General features: G+C 44.7%; 1 protein-coding gene and 1 long non-coding RNA gene across 6 annotated transcripts in view; one reads left to right on the top strand and one right to left on the bottom strand.

The window, feature by feature from the left end:
- The window catches only part of rassf1 (Ras association domain family member 1), a 98,700-nt gene that overhangs the window by 46,434 nt on the left and 24,905 nt on the right, over positions 1-27,361 (top strand). For 3 of the 4 annotated variants that reach the window (XM_078209426.1, XM_078209424.1, XM_078209427.1), the window contains exon 2: positions 15,853-15,977. In XM_078209426.1, the coding sequence (XP_078065552.1) occupies positions 15,853-15,977 (125 nt within the window). The remainder of the gene's footprint in view (positions 1-15,852; positions 15,978-27,361) is intronic. The other variant, XM_078209425.1, reaches the window with a different exon arrangement.
- On the bottom strand, positions 11,543-26,634 carry LOC144491517 (uncharacterized). Of its 2 annotated transcripts, none has more exons than XR_013497461.1 (3): positions 26,160-26,634; positions 25,187-25,283; positions 11,543-12,221 (listed from the first exon to the last, which is right to left on the bottom strand). It is a non-coding gene; the product is annotated as an uncharacterized LOC144491517 (long non-coding RNA). The 2 variants fall into 2 exon arrangements; XR_013497460.1 differs by lacking the exon at positions 26,160-26,634 and adding an exon at positions 25,925-26,112.

Raw genomic sequence — 27,361 nt, forward strand, 5'->3', positions numbered from 1 at the left:
CCAGGTAAGACTGTTCTCTTCCTGTGGGGGAGCACTTCAGCAGTCACGGGCATTCAGCCTCTGATCTTCAGGTAAGCGTTCTCCAAGGCGGCCTTCACGACACACGACAGCGCAGAGTTGCTGAACAGAAATTGATATCCAAGTTCCACACACATGAGGACGGCCTAAACCGGGATGTTGGATTTATGTCACATTATCAGTAACCCTCACAGCTTGCCTCCTGGACTTGCAGAATCTCACTAGCTGTTCTGTCTGGAGACAATACACATCTCTTTAACCTGTGTTTAATGCTCCCTCCACCCACATTGTCTGTATCTTTAAGACCTGGCTGGTTGTAGGGATTCGCATTCTAATCAGTATTCTGTAACTTGATTTTGTGTCTCTGCACTGTTTGAGAGCACATTTCCACTCCATCTGACGAAGGAGCAGCGCTCCGAAAGCTTATGGTATTTGCTACCAAATAAACCTGTTGGACTTTAACCTGGTGTTGTGAGACTTCTTACTGTGTTCACCCCAGTCCAACGCCGGCATCTCCACATCATGACTCCTAGAATGTGCAGCTCATTATAGCTGGGAGCCACGCATCAAGATATCAGGTGCCAGTGGCTGCTGACTGCCTCAACATTGATGCCAGTTTTGTTTCTTTGGCTCCTGGGAGCTGCAGGTTATTGGAAAGAATAAAAAGTGGACACAGAACAATTGGGTCTGTCTGCCCTGTTACTTGCCCTCTAGCAGGTTCCAACTGGGCATTTGACCCTGTAGCCTTCAGTTGCCATGTATTAGGCTATGAGTAGAGACTTGTAGTTTGAGGAAGGTAGCACTGAATGGCACTGAAGTCTCAGATAATCAAGACATAAGTACGTTTACCAAATCCCTTATTCTGTGTTTTAATTAAATAGTCCTGAAAAGGATCAGCTATTTTCTCCAAGGTATACAATGGTCATGAGTCAGCCTGTACCATCTCAATGACATCATCACCTTCCTTTGACAGCCATTTCCAAATTCACAATCTCTACCGCCTAGAATGACAAGGGCAACAGATATAAGAATATCACCTCCTGCAAGTTTCCTGCCAAGCCACACACCATCCTGACTTCGAACTATATCGCGGTTCTCTCAGTGTCGCTCAGTCAAAATCCTGGAACATCCTCCCTAACAGCACGGTAGCACAGTGGTTAGCACTGCTGCTTCACAGCTCCAGGGATCTGGGTTCGATTCCCGGCTTGGGTCACTGTCTGTGTGGAGTTTGCACATTCTCCTCGTGTCTGCGTGGGTTTCCTCCGGGTGCTCCGGTTTCCTCCCACAGTCCAAAGATGTGCGGGTTAGGTTGATTGGCCAGGTTAAAAATTGCCCCTTAGAGTCCTGAGATGCGTAGGTTAGAGGGATTAGCAGGTAAATATGTGGGGGTAGGGCCTGGGTGGGATTGTGGTTGGTGCAGACTCGATGGGCCGAATGGCCTCCTTCTGCACTGTAGGGTTTCTATGATTTCTATGGTAGCACTGTGGGTGTTCCTACACCACATGGACTGCAGGGATTCAGGAAGGCAGCTCACCACCACCAACTTGAGGGAAATTAGGGATGGGCAACAAAAATGCTGGCCCAAGCCAGCAATGCCCCATGTCCCGTGAAAAAAAAACAATTCCCAAATGATCTTGGAGATCCAAAGGGCATTGAAGAAGTTCAATCTTGCCAAACAAAAAGAGGGTCACCCAAATCACCTTCCTTCTTCCACCCACATCCTTGAAAATGATTTATAAGCAGTTACATCCTCTTCTTTCTTTCTGAAGACTGACTCTATTCTTCGGGGCTCGGAATCCCCCTCCTCATGTTTCAGACTGCCGCACAAGGACAAGCTGTGTGGACCAGGCTATCAGTCCTGACCTGTGCCACCGGTGTGTCTTTATTCAGTCAACACTAGATTGGAGAAAACAGGATCCTGAATAATGGGCAGTTAGCTGACTCCCTCTGTTTCTATTTGACCTACTCAGTCTCAGGTTTCCCTCCAAGTCACACACATCCTGACATAGAACAAAGATGCCATTCCTTCATCATTACTGGGTCAAAATCCTGGAATTCCCTACATAACAGCATTGAGGGAGTAACTTCACTAGATGGACTTCACTAATGCAAGAAAGTGGCTCACGTCACTTGCTGGAGTGAAGTTTGGGGATGAGAAATGAAAATCTGTTTTGCCAGTAACACCCACATCCCATGAATTGATTAAAATGAAAAGTTTCCCTCTGCGTTAATGTTTTAATTTTCAGTGGTTAACTAGCATCACCACAAGAGGGCAGTGTTTACATTCACATGTTGGAGGTTTAATTCTGGCAACTGGGCCAATAGAGTTTGGGGTCATTTTCTCCTGGCTAATGGGGAGGGACGAGGTTGGTGAGGGGAAATTTCTTTCTGTAAAACATGGGTGGGGTGTTGTAATAGGAGTTCCGCCAGTTTCCTGGCATAACTCCATTAGATTGAACATAGAACATAGAACATTACAGCGCAGTACAGGCCCTTTGGCCCTCAATGTTGCGCCGACCAGTGAAACCAATCTAAAGCCCATCTAACCTACATTATTCCAATATCATCCATACGTTTATCCAATGACCATTTAAATGCCCTTAATGTTGGCGAGTCCACTACTGTTGCAGGCAGGGCATTCCACGCGCTTACTACTCCGAGTAAAGAACCTACCTCTGACATCTGTCCTATATCTATCTCCCCTCGTGCTAGCCATCACCATCCGAGGAAAAAGGCGGCTTCTTTTCACACCTGAGAGATGGTGTGAGTAGTTTGCGGTGTTAAGAGTATAGTTGTGTCCAATGAGGCTTAATGCTCTGGTCAGTGTGTGGATGGAGGATTTGTTGCCTTGCTTGTGGTTCCTGTGTCAGTAGATGAGTCTGCATGGTCGGGTGTTCTGGGTTGCTGTCAGGCTGTGGTTTGGCTTCACTGGTCAGTGGATATCCAGACCACGCTCCAGGCGTGGACGGCTCGAAAGGAAAAGAAACCGTTCTCTCTTCCCCTCCACCCCCCCCATTCTCTGGCAGGGAGGGACAAGAACAAGTGGGCATCAGTAATGATGAGGACACCCCGGATTTCATCCCTTTGCCATCCGGGCTTTTCTGGTGCCCAGTGTTCAGCATAATGGTTGGGGGGGTGTGCAGTAAATTAACTTTTAAAAAGCACACAAAACTCGAATCAATCGTGTACAAGTGATCAGCTAGATAGTCAATATCTTTTCCCAAAGGTAGGGGAGTCTAAAACTAGAGGGCATAGGTGAGAGGGGAGAAATGCAAAAGTGTCCAGAGGGACAATTTTTTCAGAGGGTGGTTAGTGTCTGGACCAAGCTGCCAGAGGTGGTAGTAGAGGCGGGTACAATTTTGTATTTTAAAAAGCATGTAGACAGTACATGGGTATGATGGGTATGGAGGGATATGGGCCAAATGCGGGCAATTGGGATTAGCTTAGGGTTTTTTTTTAAAAAGGGCAGCATAGACAAATTGGGCCAAAGGGCCTGTTACCTCTATGACTCTCTGTCCTTTATGTTTTTGACTTCTATAAATTTTACACACCTTCCCAATGTTGTTGGCATGCACCAGAGCCTGGCTATAGGCGATTTTAGTCCCGATTCCCTGGGTGGACTTCTTGTTGATGGGGGTAAAGGGCAATAATACCAGGAACAAAGGGGAAAGGTCCAAATGACACTTGCTCTGTGAAATCAGGTGGGACTGGAGGTAAACCTAAGAAGTGGGCAGAACTCGTGCCCTGCTGAAAAGGTACTGTGATTAATCCACACACCCCATTGTCCAGTGGTTATGATACTGGACCAACAACCACTCAAGAAATCAAATCCCACTGTTTTGTGTTGTAAAATTGCTTTAAATCAATGTAGTTTTTAGTTAGTCAAAACAGTCAGTTGTGGCTCTATAACAAAGTAGGCTAAATCAAACAAGACAGATGAACTCCTGACCTGAGCATTAGGTAGCCCAGTTTCGGGCACATTCTGACTTTGTGGCCTTCCGTTCTCAAATTAAAGAGATGCTTTAAAAAAAGAATAAGCGGGGTTTTCCAGTGCTCCCAAAGGTCCCGCTGAAGATGATGCCCCGAGGGGGGGTTCCCTGGCAGTGGGTTGGTTGAGCCACGCAAAACGCAGTAGACATCTGCGAGATTGGAAGATCCCAATGCTGGCCAATGGTAAGCCGTCTCCACCCCCCGGAAAACACACTGCAGAGAGCCAGAAAATCCCACCCAATGTCTTGCACTTGTATAGCGCCTTTCTCAATCACATGACGTTCCAGAGCCCTCTTCAGCCTCTGAAATACTTTTGAAGTGAAGTCACTGTTGTAATGTAGGAAACTCTGAAGCTAATTTACACATAGCAAACTCCCAGAGATAGCAATGTGAGAATGACCAAATAATCTGTTTCTTGCAATGGAATTGAGTGATAAATATTTGCCAGGGCACCAGAGAAAGTTCGACTACACTTCTTCAAAGTGGTGTAATGGGATATTTTACATTCATCAATGAGGGTAAACAGGACCTTAAGATTTAAGTCAGACAGCACTTCCAACAACTCGGCACTTGCTCAGTACTGCACTAGAGCATCACAGTTTTTTGTGCTTGCGTCCTGGAGCAGGTCTTGAACCTACAATCTTGTGTCTCAGATACCAACATGCTGCCCACTGAACCAAGTGGCCCCATCAATACCAAACACCCAGCATCAGTGAGCAGGCTATTACTGTATAAGTGCCGCTTGATGGCACTTGTCAGCAACATCTTCCATCACTTAGCGGGTGATCAAGAGTAGACTGATAGGGCAGTAATTGGCTGAATTTGATTTGTCCTGCTTTTTGTGGGCGGGTGTTATGGACAGGAGGGAGATGATTTAGATTATTTACAGCACAGAAAGAGATCCTTCAGCCCATCATTAAACAGCTCCAATTTCTCCTGAGTTGTGGATTCAAATCCCATTCCAGGGATCTAGGTTGACACTCCTGTACGATATTGAAGGAGTGGTATACTTTCAGAGGTACCATGTTTTGAATTAAATCTTGTCTACCCTCTCAGCTTTATTTTATTAGTGTAACAAGTAGGCTTATATTAACACTGCAATGAAGTTATTGTGAAAATCTCCTAGTCGCCACACTCCGGTGCCTGTTCGGGTACACTGAGGGAGAATTTAGCATGGCCAATCCACCTAACCAGCACGTCTTTTGGACTATGGGACGAGACACTAAGAGAAAATGCAGACTCCGCACAGACAGTGACCCAAGCCGGGAATCAAACCCGGGTCCTTGGCACTATGAGGCAGCAGTGCTAACCACTGTGCCACCATGCCACCCCGTATAAGATCAAATGGCACCACTTTGAAGAAGAGCAGGGGAGTTCTCCTGGTATCCTGGCCAATATTTAATCACTCTACCTGAAGAAAACCGATCACTGCTCAATTATCCCATTTGTTTTTTGTGGCACCTGCTGTGCGCAAGTTGGTTGCTGCAATTCCCAACAAGAATATCTTCACTTCAGAGGTACCTCATCGACTGTAAAGAACTTTGGGAGTTGATGTGAAAAGCGATATATAAATGCAAGTTCTTTCTTTCAAACCACAGCTCACAAAAAAGACAATAGCCGGCTATCTGAACAAACCCTGTTAATGACAAGATCACTCAAAAGCGGGAATACATTGGGGAAGTCACTCTGACATGAGATTTCCCAAGTATGGTCCCCATGCCACCTCCAAACCTGCCTGCACAGGAAGGGGAAGATTCCACCCCAAGTGAGCCAAAAGCACCTTGTGGTGGAGCATACACATGACTCCTTTATACCTCTGCCTACAGCCCTTGTGTTATTCAGGCAGCGTAAAAACTCAAGTGATTATGATGGATGAGATAAGTTTAATCAGTTTCATGCAGGCGACTGGATCTGAGACTATCTGTCACTATTTATATCGACAACATGAACCCCACAATTTGCAGCCTACCTGGAGCTCCCTGTTCCCAATATAAACCATCTGAAGATTTGATATTCTATCCCTGAAATCATGGTGAATTGAATTCTGAATTAAAATAGCAAAAGCTAAAGAAATTATGCTGTATAAAATCCTGAATTAGGGTGTTAGTTAACTCAGTGCCCGGCAGTGAATGACGTGGCAGGAGTCCAGTGTCTCACAGTGGGTAGCTGGCATTGCCCAGTGACAGTGGATGACTAACAGTAACTCGGGCCGGGATCTTCCAGCCCTCCCTGCTGCTGGGATCTTCCGGTCCACTGAAAGTCAATGGACTTTTAGCTGGCCCACAGCATCCCCCATGGTGGGTCCCGCCATGATGAGACCAGAAAATCCCAGCCCAGTTTCTGGCAGTAGTTAGCTGGCAGGATCCCGGTGACTGATAAACATACTTCTGGCAGTTGATAACACACCTGAAACCCTTTACTGGATTCACACTCTGTTTTCAGCATGTTAGCATAGCAGTTAGCACTGCTGCCTCACAGTTCCAGGGACCCAGGTTCAATCCTGACCTTGGGTGACTGTTTGTGTGGTCTCCCTATAACTGCATGGGTTTCCTCCCACAGTCCAAAAATGTTAGGTGAATTGGCCATGCTAAATTGCCCCTAGTGTCCCAAGATGTGTATGTTAGGTGGGTTAGCCATGATAAATGTATGGAGTTACGGGGATGGGGTAGGGGATAGGGCCTGGATAAGATACACTGTCAGAGAGCTGGTGCAGACTTGATGGGCCGAATGGTCTCTTCTGCACTGTAGAGATTCTTGACTCACATGATGGGTTAAATTGCCTCCTCCTTGTACTATTTTATGACCTTCCATTCAATTATGCTCTACCTATTTACTGCTCAGCATGCCTCCTGCTCCCTATAGTTTAACTGCATTGTATAATGTCGAAACCTTGGGCTACCATGGATTTGAACTCTGTCATGTAGCAGGGGGTGTCTCCAGCAACACGGCATCTGGTCAACTGGTGGACAAGCTGCAGCAACCAAAGGTGAGAAGTAATGGGCAAAGCCATCCAAAATAGGAGCAACAAATGGCCATTCAACGCATTGAGCCTGTTCCACCATTCAATTAGATCATAGCGGACCATCTATCTCAACACTACTTTCTCATCACTACTTTCTGCACATACCTTGTTGTCCCAAAAATCTGATTTCTGTCTTGAAATTGCCCAATGAGAGGATCCAAAGATTCACCACCCTCTGTGTGAGGAAATTTCTCCTCCTCTCGGTCTTGAATGGCTTGCCTCTTATTCTGAGACTGTATCCCCTGGTTCTAGACTCAGGATATATCCTTTGCCTCCTATCTACACCCACCCTGTCTCTCTCACCCTGTAAGAATTTTGAAAGTTTAAATGAAATCACTTCTTATTCTTCAAAACTCTAGAGAATACAGGCCCAGTTTCCTCAATCTCTCCTCATGAGACAATCCCATGGATTAGACTGGTGAACCTCCCTTGCACTCTCAATGGCAAATGCATTCTTCCTTAGATAAGACCAAAACTGTACACACATACGCCAGGTGCAGTCGCATCAAGGTTCTATTAAATTGTAATGAGATATCTTTAGTCCTGTACTTAAATCTCCTTTTGCCTTTCTAATTGTTTGCTATATCTAAATGCCTGCTTTTAGTGACTCATGAACAAGGACAACAGCCATGTCCGTTTGCACATCAACACTTCCTAATCTCTCAACATTTGAGAAATAACTCTTTCTTTCAGTTTCTTTTTGTTGAAGTGGATAACTTCAACTTATTCTCTTTATATTCCATCTGCCATGTTCCTGCTTGATCATTTAGCCTGTCCAAGTTCCCTTGAAGCCTGCTTTCATCCTCCTCACAACTTACATTCCCACCTAGTTTTGTGCCATCAGCAAATTTAGAAATATTATACTTGATCCCCACATCCAAATCATTTGAATAGATTGTGAACAGCTGTGACCCAAGCACTGATCCTTGTGGTACACCAATAGCCTGGCATCTTGAGAATGATCCGTTTATTCCTACTGTTTTCTGTTTGTTAACCAATTCTCAATCCAAGACAGACACAAAATGACTGTTTCGTTTCTCTGCCATTTCTTTATTGTCCATTCTCCTCGTCCTGTCTCCCCCTGTAATGGAACCACATTTGTCCTTTTTTAATGGTTTTTTTCTTTACTCATACCTAAAGAAGCTTGTAGAGGCCATCTTTATGTTTCTCACTAGTTAGTATTCATATTCTTTTCCATTTCTTTGTCAGTTTCTTTCCTCCTTTGCTGGATTCTAAATTCTGTCAATTCTCAAGCTCACCCTTTTTTTCTGGCATCCTTTTAAACCACTTCCTTTGACCCAATGCAATCTTTAACCATAGTTGATTCATCTTTCCTCTTGCGTTTTTATTTTTTAGAGGAATGTATATTTGTTGTAGGCCATGTAATAGTTCTTTAAATACTAACCTTTGCCTGTCTACTGTCAATTCTTTTGTTATTTTCCCAATCTACCAATGCCAACTCACCCGTCAGACCTTCATAGTTTCCTTTCTTCAGATTTAAGACCCTAGTTTCAGACTGAACCTGTGGGAGGATTGCTGCATGGGAGCATGGAGGCTGCAGGATTGTGGTAAATGTACAGTCAAAGCTTAACAGGTAGGGTGAATGGGAGATGTATAATGTAAACCTGTTGGGTAGAGGAGGCGTTTAACAGGATGGAATGCAGTCAGCCAGAGTCACTTTGCTCAGTGATGGAGTGAGTGACTACAAATGGATGGAAACATTGTGCTGTGAGGCATTCAGCGTGAATATAGCAGGTCACTGTGGCGCACGATTAGGATGAGGTTTACCATGAGCGAGTGAGCAAGTGTGCTCTACATGGCCAGTAATATAGGTGGGCAAGCCATGTCAGTGTATTTAGATTGTTGGTCACGCTGCATGCTATTCTTCCTTCCTGTCTTGCATGTTTTATTTTGGTGTGTGCTATTTTCAGCAGATTGTTTCAGCAGTCTTCAATTAAAGACAGTCAAAATCCGAACTTACTTTGGCAGTTAGTCAGAAAGGAACAGACAGAACTTGCATTTGTAATGCTCCCTTTGTGACTTTGGCTGCAGAGCACTTTGGGAGCTCCCAATGAAGTCTTTCTGGTCACTGTTGTACTGTAGGAAATGTGCACAGAACAAGCTCCCACAAACAACAATGAGATGAGCAAGTAATCTGCTTTATTGATATTAGTTGAGGGACAAATATTGATCAGGACATCAGAGACTGTTTTTGTTCAAAATAGTGCCATGTGATCTTTTAATTCCAGTGAGAGAGCCTTCTGGGGAGGAGGTGGGGGAATTGGGGGTCAAGAATCAACCTGCTGCAAAGAACAATGGTTGGTAGGTGCAGCTATGCCCTTGCTGAAGTACTTTAAATGATCTACAGTGAGTCAGCAGGGCTGGCGGGAGAGGGGGAGTATACAGGAGGGGATTGTATGGCTGACATTGTATCTTGATGATGTCATTTTCCCCGCTCGCTGTGTAAATGAGAAGTTACATTCCGAGTGCTGGAACTGGCTCTGATCCCAACCTCATGATGTGAAACATCTTCCAATGAAGCCTTTGTCTGTGAAGGGAAATATTTGTGTGTGTCAGATAACGTTACAGTCTGTGGTGAAATTATAAATGCTTCCGTGTGCAGCAGGCATTTCTCGCTGTGCGTAGTCATCCTTTTCTTAAAGGTTGTCAGCCAAATCCAGCAATCTCTTTGCAGGCGTTCAGCTGTGCTAAATTATTTTTGCAGACAGCCAGCATAGGCTCTATGGGCCGAATGGCCTCCTTCTGTGCTGTAACTATGGAGGCAATCTTACCAGCTCATCCCACCGGTCTGGTGTGGCGAGCTGGTAAGGTGGGATGGAGGGGAAAAATCCAGTTGCAACCGGTTTTTCGCCTCATGATGTTACCGGCCTGGTTTTGCCGGCGAAAAAGTGCGCGAGGCTGATTTCAATAATAATTACCTTATTTAAATATCATTGGTGAGTCCCAGACAGTATCATCTGGCCTCACTTGCCCTTATCTGCTCGCGGTCAAGAGCCTCACTGGCAGAATCATGTATTGTCCTCACCAACATAGACCAGATGTGATGGCCTCGCTGGTGGAACTGCAGGCCATTGAAGCCCTCCTGGGTGGTCAGGGGCAGGGCCGGGCAGTGCAGGCATCCTGGAAGTGCCCACCAGGCAGTGAGGGCAGAACCATGATGGAGGAAGTGGGGGGGATGGGGAAACTCTGTCGGGGGAGGGAATGGGGGAGCTCTGCGATCGGAGAGGGTTGTGGGGATTGGCCGGGGCGACAATCATTGGCGGGAGGTGGGGGGGGACCGGCACAGTGAGCAATTGGCTGCGGATCCCCATGTCTGTGGGAGAGGAATATGACAGGACATCTCCCAGAGCCCAGCAGCATGCTTCACCAGCGAGAATAGGTTCCGCTCCTCCCTCTCCTGGTGAGAATTACATCCTGACTTTTTTTTTCTTTTCTAAGTGCCATACGATTGTGACTGGGAACTCTCCCAAAAAATCGGCGTGATTCTCTCCCATTTTCACGCTCGTTCGACATTTGGAATTTCTTTCATAACATCGCCCCCTATATGTTTCAGAATTCACCTCTGGCGTCAAACCATGTAGTGCGGCCTTCCCTGCTTGGATCTTTCCCTCCCTAGTGAAATAAGACTGCTGCCATCTGCCTACAGAAAAGCAGGGGTACACACTTGCTGGGTGACCATATTTTCCAAACCAATTCTGGGGACACTCAGATGAAAAATTTAAGTTGCACAATGTAGTAAAAGGTATAAATGTTTAGCTGCCTAAAATAATATTTGTGCACATACACCAGGAATGCAAAGTAAATGTGTATATAATTACCATGGATGTGACCTCATACTATTGACATGACCTTTTTTTTAAAAAAACAATAACATCACCTTCTCTTACCCACTGTCTGTATGGGGGCTACTGACTGGCATTCTGAACTTCAGGCCGGTATTTCTCCTCCAGATTGTTGCAAATATGTAAAATCCTTTTGAAGCCGGCCATTAAAGCAGCAATTACACTTTTTATCTTTGGCAACGCCGATTTCGAATATGTTCCTTGTAATATGTCATTCAGTCGTCATCTTAGTTATGGCAACTGCAATACGGTTGTGCCATCTACATTATAGCTCCCTTGATTCTTTCATGGGATGTGGGTTTTGGGCCAGCATTTGTTGTCCATTCTAATTGCCCTTGAACCAAGTGTCTTGCTAAAACATCTCGGGGACAGTTAAGAGTTAGCCACATTGCTGTAGGTCTGGAGTCACATGTAGGCCAAACCATTAAGAACAGCAGATTTCCTTCTCTAAAGGGGAACAAAATGCATTTTTACAATTGGTGGTTGCCATGTTCACCATCATAGAATTAAAAGCTAATTTCAATGGTGAGATTTGAACCGAGGACCCCAGAGCATTGGATTATTAATCCAATGATATTACCACTACAGCACCATCTCTCCTTAAATAGTAGTAAGTAGCTAATAGCAATGATATCGTTGATAAAGTTCTGGCTTTTACTAATTTTTTTATTATCATTGTTAATTTGACACTGAACAGACACCATTATACAAGGCAACTTGCATTACATACTCTGTGCTTTACTTTGCTTATCACAAAAAATGAAAAGTTAGCGTTTTGGAGGATGAGTTTCATGAACCAGATTCTCTCCTGGAAACAGTGTTTGCTAGGGACACAAACTTCATCTGAGGACTTTCCCTGGAAAACAGGAACATATGGTCACTCTAATTGAATAATTCTGCAAACGCAAGCCTGAAGTTCAAAGCCACAAGAATTATTTTTAATCCTGTAGATGAAATCTAGACTTTTTATTGTCGTGTTTTTCATTTTCAAAGTTACCCGGTTGCCTGCCCCAGGAAATTGTACTGTCTGCATCTATATCGGATAGTAGCCCTTGCCAATCTCATCACAACCCTCACCACCACCACCACCACCACCATACGTCACCCCTCCCCACTTCACTGTCACTCCAGCCTGATCTCGCAGTAGCCAATTTTCATTCTCATCTCCACAGAGGGGGATGATAAACTAAACATGTCTGATAACCCACATCGATCCATTGTGGAAGCAGTTCACAGGTAAACCTGGGGGTAGGTTCTACTGCTGCACTTGGTCCATGAGCCTGAATCCAACAGTCCTCAGCTCCCTTTAGCTGCAGGGATTCCTGAAACTAAATGGAAAAGATTGTGAGCAGTGCAACCTTATTAACATATTAAATAAGACACCCCCCCTCCCCCTGCCAGAGAGTTGGTTCTAGCCACCATTAAAATCGGAAGTGATGCCAATTGTGTTTTAACATCTCACCTGACCCGTTTATGAAGGTTAAAATGTTTCTCCCTCATTCCATGGCATGCGTAGGAGCAACAGGTGCCTTTGGACCTATGAGTCCCAAAGCTCTGTACCATTGGGGTTTTCCTTGCTTTGTGCCTGGGTTTGTTGTAGACTAATTGATAGAGATTGATTGTTATGATGAGTCAACGGCTGTCTATGTTAATTGTCTTGGGCTGAAATGCTTTTTTTTTTGTAATTTGAAAAATCTTTTGATATTTTGTTTGCACTTCAGCCCCATGCTCCTGATCAAGGACACCTGGTGTGGAGGGGGGTGGAGGAGGAGGAGGACCTCCTCATGAACCTGTTCCTGGGCTTGGCCAATCTTATTATAAACGGGTCCAGGCAGCGGATGACTTGAGAGGGTCATCCGACCTGACTATCTGCCCCTCTACCCAAACTACATTCATGGCCGGGTGTCCCTGGAGAGAGAGAGTGCAGCGACCATGGGCACCATTGATGCCTTCCGCACATGTTGGCACTGCAGGGACTGGAGTGTGTTATTGATCCTTGTAATGTGGTAACTTTTTGTTTCACTGGAATGGAATATTGCTCCGTTTTAAATGTTTAAAGTATATAAATTGCTTTGTTACAATAAAACTAAAGGTGTACACATGAAAACAAAAAAAACTAACAATGAGAAAAAATGTTGATCGTAAGGGCAATCTTAAAGGAGATTAGAGAGGTGCAGAGGTTTATTGAGGGAATTCCAGAGTTTAAGGCTTAAGGAACAGAAGGCAAGATCACCAATTGTGGATAAAGGGAGTAGGGGATCCACAGAAAGCCAGAATTGGAGGAGCACACAGAATTTTGGGAGGCTTGTAGGACTGAAGGAGATTATAAAGATAGAAAGGCCATTGGAGCAATTTATAGTTAAATTGAAAGATAATTTTAAATTTGAGAAGCTGAGGGGCTAGGAGCTAATATGGGTCGGGAAGCAGAATGGTGATGGGTGAGCAGCATTTCCATGGAGCTGATTGTTCACATCCACATGGCCTTGTACCACAACTCCATATTGATATCACATTGCATCAGAGTTTCAGCAGGCTCCACCTTATTTTCTGTGGAAAAAGCAGAGTTAATGCTTCGGGTCAATGACCCAGTTCTGATGATAGTTCGTCGACCTGAAAAATTAACTCTGCTTTTCTCTTTCCACAGAAGCTGCCAGATTGAGAGTATTTCCAGTATTCTCTGTTTTTACTTCAAATGTTGAGCGTGTGCGGGTTTTCTTTTTCATTCTAATTTTCTGTTTGGTTTTGAGACTTGACTATAAATATATTTAAATTAAACATTTAGCAGGAAATCAGTGAGTCTCGTTTTCCACTTGTGTCTCTCCATAATATGGCAATCATTTTAACCACAGCTTCAAATTTCCTCTCAGACGTGGCTACAAGTGGGACTCCGTCCAGTTGCTAAGGGTGAAGATTTTGTCTCAGACCAAATGTTTAACCTCAGACTTGTTTACAGTAAGCCACGAGGCTACCAGGAATGGAAGCAGAGAGATTTTAGTTGTGGTGAGGACTAAGAGATCCAGAACACAGTCTCACCGAGTCCAATTAAATTTGCAGTTTCTTCGAAATGTTTTGGTTGGATAAGGGATTCAATCGACTGCTGGCGGTTGGCAAATCTTTGCACCAATATTATCTAATAAGAGAATAGATATTCAGTCTAAGCTAAAACAGAAGATAAATGTCAGGGCTCACAGAATAATCTGGATGGCCTCCCACATCTTTAGTTATCTTTGTGAAAATGAATATTGTTCTAGGTGATGCGCGATATAACACACGAGAGGCTGGATGTACTCGGGGAAATAAAGGCTTTTATTGCCAACAATAACAGAGCTACCATATACAGTACACGATCCCAGACTAAAGGGTCACCAGGCAGAGCAGTGACCTTTATACCTCTCCCAGGAGGCGGAGCCGACTGGGGTGTACCATAACGACTATATTAACAGGTAGAACAGCCCAACCCTAACCCCAACAGTAACATATCTACAGACTCATAGTACTGGCCAGATCATGGCTCAGCACTACCTGGTGGGAACCAACAATGGTTCACCACACTAGGTATTAGTGATATTTGGTCATTCACTGAACTGGGACTGGAAAATACTTTAGATCTGGATTTTATAATTAAATGTTGCAATGGGAGCAAATGAGCTGGGGTTTAATCTATTGTGAAGCTATTTAATGGTAATGAAAGCGAAAGGGTTTGATGCATGGAGATTTTGTGTAATCGGAAGGATTGAGAAATACAGTGAATGTAAAGGTATTTGATTTGAAGTCTATGTAATGGTGAATGTGAAGGGAAAATGGTCTTGAGTTGTAGAGTAGCAATGATCTAATGGAATGGCAGAGCAAACTCAGGGGTCTAACTGACTTCCTCCAAGGTTTTGTGACCTGCCACAAAAAAGGAGACTGAGCTTCTTGAAGGTAGTTTCAAGCAATGCAAGAGTTTGACAGTAGTGATGCCAAGAACGTTACTAAATGAAGAAGAACCAAGGATGCAGCAAAACGAAGTGGCAGCTGACTGCATTAGATAAGGGAGATCATTTATTTGAAGAAACAAAATGGAAACCTAGAGTCGATAGGAATTTAGGCAGAAAATAGACCAATTATAGTGCAGTGAAAATGATTTGAGAGGAAACCAGCAAAGAGCCTATATTAGGCGCAGGGCATCCCAAAATACTCTACAGTACTGTAAGTCCTTGTTTTAGGTTCTGGTTGCATTACAGGAAATCGCAGCTTTAAGTGAAATAACTGTGATTCCTATGGGAAACCATGATTCAATGTATAAAATTCTGACAGGGCTAGACAGACAGGTTGCTGGGATGATGTTTCCCCTGGTTGGAGGCTCTAGACAAGGGGTTCTAGTCTCAGGATGCTGAGTAAACCATTTAGGACTGAGATGAGGAGAGATTTCTTCACTTTGAGGGTGGTGAACCTGTCTGGGTCTCTACCACAAGACTGTGGAGGATAAGCCACTGAATATATTTAAGAAAGAAATGGATAGATTTCTAGACGCTAAAGGTGTCCAGGGGTATGGGGAAAAAGCTGGAATATGGTGATGAGATTGAGGATCAGGCACAATCACGTTGCTCCTGTTCCTATTTTCTATATGTCTCCGTTTCTAAGACAATAGATAAAGGAGTTCTGCAACACAGAGGATTGTGGGTATTGAAACTGCCGTTATTGACTGACTGACATATTGGCAGCCAATGGCAGGATTATCAGGTCAGGGCAGTTGCAAGCAGGTGATCATGTGATGAAATGTCCAAGAATACAGTCCAACAAGAGTTGTTAAGTCCAATGGCCATGAACATCTATAGGAGACAGAGGGCTGATCCTATGAAAGATGTAAGATATTCAAGATCATGATAACTAATTGGGTTAAACAATCAGCCCCTCAATTGGATTTGTGTCTAGGCAAGAAATTAATACCGAGTCTCTTTCTCTTTGCTCCTGTTTCAGACTGTCGATTCCGGTGTCACTACCGCTGCCGATCCCTGATTGAGTTAGACTGTAACCGGCCAAAGACCAAGACTTCGAACCTTGTGGACGTCACTGATAATACACTTGAGCAAGACACAAATGTGGTAAGGGACTGTGAATTTGCCTGGTAACCCATAGATTGGAGCATGGAGAAAGGTCGGAGAGGGGGAGGAGAGAGTGAGTGCAAGGAGAAAGTTGGAAGTCTAGCCTAAATCATTGCTCTAGTAAGACAGCTGGCACTTGGCAAATTACATGTTGCTTGAGGCACAAAGACAGTAAAGTTACGATTTAATATGTTAATTGCAACATGGCTGTGCAGCAGCTGATCGTAGTTCATTTAATACTTTGAAACAATGACCCATGGAATGAAAAGGGTCAGTCAGTCCATCACATTCACTCTGCTTAATAGCTAGGACAGCTCTCAGCCCCTATCCATTACCAGCTCAACAGCAACCGTTTCTCAAGGGTCCCAATTTCAAACAATGAGACCGTCAGCACAGGATAATCACTCATGTTCCATTCAACACCCTCAGGACTGTGCACTTTACTAAGATCCCAAAATCCATTACAATTAATAGGGCACCAATTGTAAGTGAAGCTTTTAACCGGCAACCCTTACCCTGTTGAATAAACATGAGCTCTGCACAGTTAAAGAATAACCCGTCCCCTGCACAATAAACATATAGTCGCAGGTTCGGAATGAGGTCATCAGATCCCAACCTTTGAATCTGAATGAGACCCTTGCTAGAGCAAGGACTCACACACTGCCCAAAACATGCCTGCTAGAATGGTGCTGGGCATGAATCCAGTGAGTGCCAGGCCGTGGTTATTTTAACTTCTCACTTACCCTCCTCGTTGGGGAATTGTTAATATTTGGGTTTCTGTTTTGGCTGCATTTGCAGATGCCACAAAGGAACAGTTGTGCTTGCCCACTCTGTCCACCAGCAAATGCAAAGTTTCTTCCACTACTGATGTCATTGTGTGCCTGTTGCCACTCACCACCCCTCCCAAGCCCTTGTATTCCTGCTTAGTCTTTGCCACCAAACTTCCCAAGCATTCACCACCCCTCTCGCCATCTCTCTTTTCTGCGACTGAGGTGGTATGGTGGGGTTGAGGGTTCAGGAGAAAGGTGGTAAAGGTTTGCGATGGGGTTATGAGGGCTTGAGAGGGGGGAGAAGACTTGAGATAAGGACGGCAAGGACTGGGGATGCAGCAAGGATTAGGGAGAGGGGCAGCAGCAGCGATAGACAATGGGCAAACAATGTGTCACAGGTAGGACAATCCACAGGTAGAAGAAGTGGGTGCGGAGTGGGCATACTCGATTATTCCTGTGTTGCAACAGGAGTTCTAGTGAACTGCTTTCTGTTCCACACATTTTTCTTTTGGTTGAAGTACTAAGCATCTCATACTGAGGCTTCCATCAGACTGTTGTAAGACAATGAAGAGAAAGGAAATGAAGAACTATTATTATTTTTAGATATACATGGATTGGTTTTTGACTTCCGACCACATAATTTACAGAGCTAGAATCTAACAGATGACTGGGTTTTGTTATTTTTGCAATCCTCTTCTGACTAAGCTATTGGCTATCTTAGGAAATGAGCATTGGTTAAACAGCGCAGTCAGACTGATATTACACAGCCTGGGTGCGCTTGTTACCCTGAGCTCAGCACGTTGTTTGAGCCCCATAGGGTTACTATCCTTGACTGAACTGGTTTCAGGGGCTGATTTCTTACTTGTCCCAGGAGATTACTCCAAGTGGGGTAGCGAGTGTGTGCATTACAATGCATGACACATTGCGACTGTATGGACAAGTAGGGCTTTTCATACCCATATTGTTCCAATGTTTGTGGTGAGTGGACTTATCCTATGTCACTATTGGCACTGGACCAAATACTTGGCTGCAGTGAAATGCTGCCCTTGGAAGCTGCCACTCATTAAGTGACTATTTCTGAACGGTTGGGTCGGGGCTGCAGGACTCATCCCCATTGAGAAGCTGGTCCTTTAGCAAGCCCCTTTCACGTCGGATGAAGGATTAATGTTTAGTCCAACCCAGTCCCCTTTCTGTGCCATAATCATAAAATGCAAATATTTGCAATATTATATCTAACTTTTGTCATTTCTATAGTTAGCACTACAAAACTTGACAATACCAACAACAGCAACTTGTCTTTATATTAAGACAAATACATACAATGCTATCAAGGCAAATTTGATACCAAGCTATACCAGGAGATATTAAAAAAGAATGATTTGCATTTGTATAGAGTTTTTCACAACTGGATGTCTCAAGGTGCTTAACAGCTAATGAAGATCTTTTGAAGTAAGGTCACAATTGTAATGTGGGAAACACGAGAATTTGATATTCCCATTTCTCACAAGTAGTCCAACTAGTGCCTTCCTGGCAAAGGAGCAACATTCCTTTGTATAAATAACCTGGATCCTCTTGGCATCTGAGGCACCAGTTGGATTTTCCACCCAGTGGTTCTGATGAGAACAGGGCTTGATGGAAAAGAATTACGTGGTGGGATTGGCTCACTGTTCTTCCCTCTGTAACTGTGCTTGCTGCACTGCAGTCCATGTGGACATTAGTGATGGTTCACAGGCAGACTGGGTCATGCAGGCAACTGCACAATAAGGAAGGTCACGGTTCATCTTTCTTGCTGAATTCACTTGACATAAACAAGGCGGGTATACCCCCACAATTGAAAGAGGTGTCTCTTGCTGAACTAAATTTAATATTCAATGCATAGAAAGCTCGAGACTGCCAAATTGAGCTGTTTTATGCTATGACTCCATGTGACAGAAAATAGTTTGAGATTGCCCGATGTCAAATTCAAAGACAAAAATATCATCCTATCCCCATCAGGCCTAATAGAAGACTTGTAAAATTAGAAAAGAGTTTGGAAGGGATGATGTTTCCACTTGCAGGCGAAGGCACAGTATGTTAGTCATTAATAAACCAATAAGTAATTCAAGAGAAATTCTTTACCGGAATGTGTAACATGTGGAGTAATTGAGGCAAATATCATAGAGTCCCTACAGTGCAGAAGGAGGCCATTTGGCCCATCGAGCCTGCACCAACAACAATCCCACCCAGGTCCTATCCCGTAACCCCACGTATTTACCCTGCTAATCCCCCTGACACTAAGGGGCAATTTAGCCTGGTTAATCCACCTAACCTGCACATCTTTGGAGTATGGGAGGAAACCGGAGGAAACCCATGCAGACACAGGGAGAATGTGCAAACTCCACACAGTCAGTAACCTAAGGTGGGAATTGAAGCCGAGTCCCTGGTGCTGAGAGGCAGCAGTGCTAACCACTGAGCCACCATGCCGCCCAAATGTCATAGGTCTACTTAAAATTTAAGTTTATTTATTAGTGTCACAAGTATGCTTGCTTTAACAATGCAATGAAGTTACTGTGAAAATCCCCTAGTCACCACACTTTGGCACCTGTTCGGGTACACAGAGAATTTAGCATGGCCAATGCACCTATCCAGCACGTCTTTCAGATTGTGGGAAGAAACTGGAGCACCTGGAGGAAACCCACGCAGACACGGGGAGAACATGCAGACACTGCACAAACCAGGAATCAAACCCGGGTCCCTGGCGCTATGAGGAATCAATGCTAGTCACTGTGCTGCCCACATAAGGGAGAAAGGAGGATATACTGATAGGGTGAGATAAAGAAAGTGGGAGGAGGCTCATGATGGGGCTTTAAACTAAATAGTGGGTGGGAGGGTTCAGTTATATGGAGAATTAGAAAATCAAAGTTAAAGGAGGGGGTAGAAGTGCAGGTTAATGGAGCTGAGGGCTCAGGAGAGGTTAGTAAAGTTTCCAGACCACGAAAGTGAACAGAGAGTATAAAACGTTGCAGGAATCTAACCTCAGGCAGAGCAAAGAAGGTGACAAGTATGAGAAGGGAGGTGGTCAATGCAGAACTGAGGGTGTTGTACCTAAATGCGCACAGTATACGAAACAAGGTAAATGAGCTTGTTGCGCACATTGAAATTGGCCGGTACGATGTTGTGGACATCACAGAGATGTGGCTGCAAGGGGATCAGGGCTGGGATCTAAATATCCAAGGATATGTGTCCTATGGGAAGGACAGGCAGATGGGCAAAGGGGACGGGGTTGCATTGCTAGAAAGGAATGAAGTTAAATTGATAGCAAGAAGTGATATAGGATCAGAAGACAAAGAATTTCTGTGGATAGAGTTGAGGAATCGCGAAGGTAAAAAGACCCTGATGGAAATTACGTACAGGCCCCCTAGCAGTAGTCAAGATGTGGAGCAGAAAATAAATCGGGAGATAGAAACGGCAATATTACAATAATCATGGGGGACTTCAAAAAGCAGGTGGACTGGAAAAGGTAGGTAGCGGATCCCAAGAAAAGGAATTTGTGGAATGTCTAAGAGATGGTTTTTTTGGAGCAGCTTGTGACAGAGCCTGCTAGGGAACAAGCAATTCTGGATTTGGTGATGTGTAATGAGGCAGACTTGATCTGGGAGCTTAAGGTAAAGGAACTCTTAGGGAGCAGTGACCACAATATGATAGAATTTACCCTGCAGTTTGAGAGGGAAAAGCTGGAGTCAGATGTAATGGTATTACAATTAAATAAAGGTAACTACAAAGACATGAGGGAGGAGCCGGCTAGAGTTGATTGGAAAAGGAGCCTAGCAGGGAAGACAGTGGAACAGCAATGGCAGGAGTTTTTGAGTTATTTGGGAGGCACAACAGAAATTCATCCCAAGGAGGGGGAAACATGCTAAGGGGAGGACGAGGCAGCCATGGCTGATGAGGGAAGCCAAGGACAGCATAAAAGCAAAAGAAAAAGCATACAAAGTGCCAAGGATTAGTGGGAAGCCAGAGGGAAGCCTTTAAAAGCGAGCAAAGGACAACTAAAAAGCAATAAGGGGGAGAAGATGAAATATGAGTGTAAGCTAGCTAGTAATATAAAAGAAGATGGGAAGAATGTTTTTCAATATATAAAAGGTAAGAGAGAGACAAAAAAAGCCATTGGACCACTGGAAAATGAGGCTGGAGAAGTAATAATAGGAAACAAAGCAATGGCAGAGGAACTGAATAGTTACTTTGCATCAGTCTTCATGGTGGAAGACACCAGTGGGATGCCAGAGCTCCAGGAGAGTCAGGGGGCACAGGTGAGTGTAGTGGTCATCACTGAGGAGAACGTTCTGGGGAAACTGAAAGGTCTGAAGGTGGATAAATCACCTGGACTGGATGGATTATACCCCAGGGTTCTAAAAGAGATAGCTGAGGAAATTGTGGAGGCATTGGTAGTGATCTTTCAGGAATCACTGGAGGCAGGGAGGGTAGCAGAGGACTGGAAAGTAGCGAATGTAACACAGCTGTTGCAGAAGGGAGGGAGGCAGCGAGGCAGGCAGCAGATGGGAAATTATAGGCCGGTTAGCCTGACTTCGGTCATTAGCAAGATTTTAGAGTCCATTATTAAAGATGAGATCGCAGAGTACTTGGAAGTGCATGATAAAATAGGACTGGGTCAGCACGGCTTTGTCAAGGAGAGGTCATGTCTGACAAATCTGTTAATCGAGTTCTTTGAGGAGCTAACAAGGAAGTTAGATAAAGGAGAGCCAGTGGACGTGATTTATTTAGATTTCCACAAGGCCTTTGACGAGGTGCTGCATAGGAGACTGTTAAATAAGTTAAGTGCCCATGGTGTTAAGGGTAAGATCCTGGCATGGATTGAGGATTGGCTAACTGGCAGAAGGCAGAGAGTGGGGATAAAGGGGTCTTTCTCAAGATGGCAGCCAGTGACTAGTGGTGTGCCTCAGGGACCACAACTTTTCACAATATACATTAACGATTTGGAGGAAGGAACTGAAGGCACTGTTGCTAAGTTTGCAGATGATACGAAGATATATTGAGGGACAGGTAGTATTGAGAAAGCAGGAGGGGCTGCAGAAGGACTTGGACAGGTTAGAAAAGTGGGCAAAGAAGTGGGAGATGGAATACAGTGTGGAAAAGTGTGAGGTTATGCACTTTGGAAAGAGGAATGGAAGTGTAGACTATTTTCTAAATGGGAAATGCTTAGGAAATCAGAAACACAAAGGGACTTGGGAGTCATTGTTCAAGATTCTCTTTAAGTTAACGTGCAGGTTCGGTCGGCAGTTAGGAAGGCAAATGCAATGTTAGCATTCATAGAATACAAGAACAGGGATGTACTTCTGAGGTTGTATAAGGCTCTGGTCAGACCCCATTTGGAGAATTGTGAGCAGTTTTGGGCCCTGTATCTAAGGAAGGATGTGCTGGCCTTGGAAAGGGTTCAGAAGAGGTTCACAAGACTGATCCCTGGAATGAAGAGCTTGTCGTATGAGGAACGGTTGAGAACTCTGGGTCTGTACTCAGAGTTTAGAAGGGTGAGGGGGGGATCTTATTGAAACTTACAGGATACTGTGAGGCCTGGATAGAGTGGACGTGGAGAGGATGTTTCCAGTAATAGGAAAACCTAGAACCAGAGGGCACAATCTCAGGCTAAAGCGATGATCCTTTAAAACTGAGATGAGGAGGAATTTCTTCAGCCAGAGAGTGGTGAATCTGTGGAACTCTTTGCCGCAGAAGGCTGCGGAGGCCAGGTCATTGAGTGTCTTTAAGACAGAGATAGATAGGTTCTTAATTAATAAGGGGATCAGGGGTTATGGGGAAAAGGCAGGAGAATGGGGATGAGAAAAAAAATCAGCCATGATTGAATGGCGGAGCAGACTCGATGGGCCGAGTGGCCAGTTCTGCTTCTATGTCTTATGAGGAGCATTAACACTGATATGGACTTGTTGGATTAATGTCTGTTTCCATACTATAAATATTTTGAGACTTTGTAATCTGGACTAGATCCAGGCTAAGGATCCAAACGTGTGTTAACCTGTGCATCATTCAGTCCCCTTGTTTTAAATTTGTTGTTTAATATTAAACTTGGGCTTAGTCAGGTAACACACATCCAGGCATTGGCCAATAAGCAGTTCCCTGCTTAGTTTTCTGACCCATTCTTCACAGCAGTAACAGGAATTACCACTGTCATGTTGGGTGTCCCGTGCAGTCCCTTGTCAATTAATTAACAGCATCATTTATATGAGTTTTTAATGTGTAAAAACATCCCGAGACACTTCGCAAGAGTGTTAAGGTATCATTACAATGCAAAATTCTGCAATGCTGGAGATCTGACATAAAAAAACAGAAATTGCTGAAAATACTCAGCAGGTTTGACAGCATCTGTGTAGAAACAGAGCTAACATCAACTCCTTTCTTTGTCCACAGATGCTGTCAAACCTGTTTGAGGTTTCCCAGTGCTTTTTGTTGTCATTATGATACCATGTTCACGTGAGCTGGTATGTCAAGCATCCACACCTTATTGAGACGGTTACAGCTGTAGCCAGAATACCTGACACTCGCTTACTAAAGCAAACCTTCTAAGGAGAGCTTGAGACTGTGGTGCCACAAGGGCACTCTGATAGCTTCGCTTTGGAGTTTTGATATCGACCCCGAGTCCTGGGAGAAGTATGCCCAGGAAGAAAAGGTGTTACAGGCTAATAGGCTGGAGGAAATAGATGTTTGGAGGGAGGATGTCCTGGCAGTTTTGAATAAACTGAAGGTCGATAAGTCCCCTGGGCCTGATGAAATATATCCCAGGATTCTTTGGGAGGCAAGGGATGAGATTGCAGAGCCTTTGGCTTTGATCTTTGGGTCCTCGCCGTCCACGGGGATGGTGCCAGAGGACTGGAGAATGGCGAATATTGTTCCTCTGTTTAAGAAAGGGAATAGAAATGACCCTGGTAATTATAGACCGGTTAGTCTTACTTCGGTGGTTGGTAAATTGATGGAAAAGGTCCTTAGGGATGGGATTTACGACCATTTAGAAAGATGCGGATTAATCCGGGATAGTCAGCACGGATTCATGAAGGGCAAGTCGTGCCTCACAAATTTGATTGAATTTTTTGAGGAAGTAACTAAGTGTGTTGATGAAGGTAGGGCAGTTGATGTCATATACATGGATTTTAGTAAGGCGTTTGATAAGGTCCCCCATGGTCAGCTTATGATGAAAGTGAGGAGGTGTGGGATAGAGGGAAAGTTGGCCGATTGGATAGGTAACTGGCCGTCTGATCGAAGACAGAGGGTGGTGGTGGATGGAAAATTTTTGGATTGGAGGCAGGTTGCTAGCAGAGTGCCACAGGGATCAGTGCTTGGTCCTCTGCTCTTTGTGATTTTTATTAATGACTTAGAGGAGGGGGCTGAAGGGTGGATCAGTAAATTTGCTGATGACACCAAGATTGGTGGAGTAGTGGATGAGGTGGAGGGCTGTTGTAGGCTGCAAAGAGACATAGATAGGATGCAAAGCTGGGCTGAAAAATGGCAAATAGAGTTTAACCCTGATAAATGTGAGGTGATTCATTTTGGTAGGACTAATTTAAATGTGGATTACAGGGTCAAAGGTAGGGTTCTGAAGACTGTGGAGGAACAGAGAGATCTTGCGGTCCATATCCACAGATCTCTAAAGGTTGCCACTCAAGTGGATAGAGCTGTGAAGAAGGCCTATAGTGTGTTAGCTTTTATTAACAAGGGGTTGGAGTTTAAGAGCCGTGGGGTTATGCTGCAACTGTACAGGACCTTGGTGAGACCACATTTGGAATATTGTGTTCAGTTCTGGTCATCTCACTATAAGAAGGATGTGGAAGGGCTGGAAAGAGTGCAGAGGAGATTTACCAGGATGCTGCCTGGTTTGGAGGGTAGGTCTTATGAGGAAAGGTTGAGGGAGCTAGGAATGTTCTCTCTGGAGCGGAGGAGGCTGAGGGGAGACTTAATAGAGGTTTATAAAATGATGAAGGGGATAGATAGAGTGAACGTTCAAAGACTATTTCCTCGGGTGGATGGAGCTATTACAAGGGGGCATAACTATAGGGTTCGTGGTGGGAGATATAGGAAGGATATCAGAGGTAGGTTCTTTACGCAGAGAGTGGTTGGGGTGTGGAATGGACTGCCTGCAGTGATAGTGGAGTCAGACACTTTAGGAACATTTAAGCGGTTATTGGATACGCACATGGAGCACACCAGGATGATGGGGAGTGGGATAGCTTGATCTTGGTTTCAGATAAAGTTCGGCACAACATCGTGGGCTGAAGGGCCTGTTCTGTGCTGTACTGTTCTATGTTCTATGAGCACTGAAAGATGGCGCAGCCAAATAAAAACAGTGCAGACTCCTTCGAAAGCAAGCACATATCAGAGGCAGAGAGAGGAAATCTCCAGCCAGCAATCCAGTCAGCTGTGGTACCATGTCCTACTTACAGCAGAACCATCTGGGTGCAAATCAGCTTTAGTAATCACCTCGGCACCCACCAGAATCCTAGAAAATACTCCAGACAGTGAACGTGGTCATCTTCACCTTGAAGGATAAAGAAAATAAAAGAGTCACCTGAAGAGTATTAGAAGTAAATTCTAAGGATCAATTTAAAGGAGAGAAGAGGGAGCAGTTTTAATAAAGGGCTTCCAGAGCTGAGGGGCCTCAACAGGTGAAGACATGGCTGCTGGTAGTGGAACATCTGGGGATGCTTTAGATGCCTGAATTGGAGGCTCCCAGAGATCTTTGAGGGTTTATAAGGCTGGTGTAATTTACAATAATAAAGAAAGGCAGGGCCATGGAGGGATTAAAACACAGATGAGAAATTTGAAATCGTTACTGGGTAGGGGACCAATCTGTGTCAGTGAGCACAGGGGTGTTGGGTGAACAACATTCGGTGCAAGTTAGAACATTGGCAGAAATATTTTGGATGAAATCACCAAGATCTTTGAGCCCAGGTTACCTGTCTTAAAATAGTGCTTTAAAATACTGATGGGAAAAGTTAGTGGATCAGTCTGTCTCATGGTTTAGAGGGACTATCACTTTAAATAAACCGTAGCAGCAAGAAGGCCAAGAGGCAGGGCCTGCCTGGGGTAGGAGTAAAGGGAAGCAACGGCTGGCGTACAGCTGGGACTTAAATTAGTTGGCATCCCTCCTGGGGACGGGGGGAGTAGCGAGCTACCTACCATCTGTACAATGGTGCTGTTACATTAGCTCCTCAGTCGGCTCGAGGCACATGCAGCCCTTAATGAATACGGCGTCTGGGACTCTCACATTGCAGAGTGCTCTCAGGGACGTGGCACTGCGGGGGAGGGGCAGTTTAATGGTCTGTTAGGGATGCCAGCAACTCTCCACAGAGAACCCAGGACTTAGTGAGGAAGGCAAGTGCCTTAACTGAATCAACATTCCCTCTTTGCTTACTTTTGTGGTCTGACTCCTCAGGAATTCGGTGGGGTGGGCAGTTACAAGAGAGTTGCCTTGAAGGAAGGGTATCGTTCCTCCCTCCTGTTTTTTCCATGTTTGTGAATTGATTGAAAACAGCTGCAACCAACAGGAGTCACATTCTTCATTTAAATATCCAGTTAACTCCCCTCAGGGCTGGGGCCTTGAACTGACCAAAGTCTGCTTCCTTGTTGTTTTTTTACAGCTCCTGAGTTTCTGTAAAAATGGGCCTCAAAAAAAAAAAATTGCTCACCAACTGCAGCTTCCAGTTTAATTCTTGATGTGCAGATTTAATCTGCTAGGAATTTCGATTCATTTTCACCGTGGGTGCAAGCACTGAGGCGGTTGGAGCAGAAGTTCACCTAATGTCCTGAAGCCCCACCCTGCCCCATTTTCCTGGAGACCGAATCGCCCAACACCCCTGTGCTCACTGACACAGATTGGTCCCCTGCCCAGTAATGATTTCAAATTTCTCATCTGTGTTTTAATCCCTCCATGGCCTTGCCTTTCTTTATTACTGTAGATTACACCAGCTTTTATAAACCCTCCGAGATCTCTGTGAGCCTCCAATTCTGGCATCTAAAGCATCATGTGGAGATGCCGGCGTTGGACTGGGGTAAACACAGTAAGAAGTTTAACAACACCAGGTTAAAGTCCAACAGGTTTATTTGGTAGCAAAAGCCACAAGCCTTCGGAGCCTTAAGCCCCTTCTTCAGGTGAGTGGGAATTCTGTTCACAAACAGGGCATATAAAGACACAAACTCAATTTACAGAATAATAGTTGAATTGCGAATACTTACAGCTAATCAAGTCTTTAAGATACAAACAATGTGAGTGGAGAGAGCATTAAGACAGGTTAAAGAGATGTGTATTGTCTCCAGACAGGACAGCCAGTGAGACTCTGCAGGTCCAGGCAAGCTGTGGGGATTACAGATAGTGTGACATGAACCCAATATCCCGGTTGAGGCCGTCCTCATGTGTGCGGAACATGGCTATCAGTTTCTGCTCAGCGACTCTGCGTTGTCGTGTGTCGTGAAGGCCGCCTTGGAGAACGCTTACCCGAATATCAGAGGCCGAATGCCCGTGACCGCTGAAGTGCTCCCCCACAGGAAGAGAACAGTCTTGCCTGGTGGTTGTTGAGCGGTGTTCATTCATCCGTTGTCGCAGTATCTGCATGGTTT

The sequence above is a fragment of the Mustelus asterias genome, chromosome 3 (assembly GCF_964213995.1).
Source record: "Mustelus asterias chromosome 3, sMusAst1.hap1.1, whole genome shotgun sequence".
NCBI classification, from domain to species: domain Eukaryota; kingdom Metazoa; phylum Chordata; class Chondrichthyes; order Carcharhiniformes; family Triakidae; genus Mustelus; species Mustelus asterias.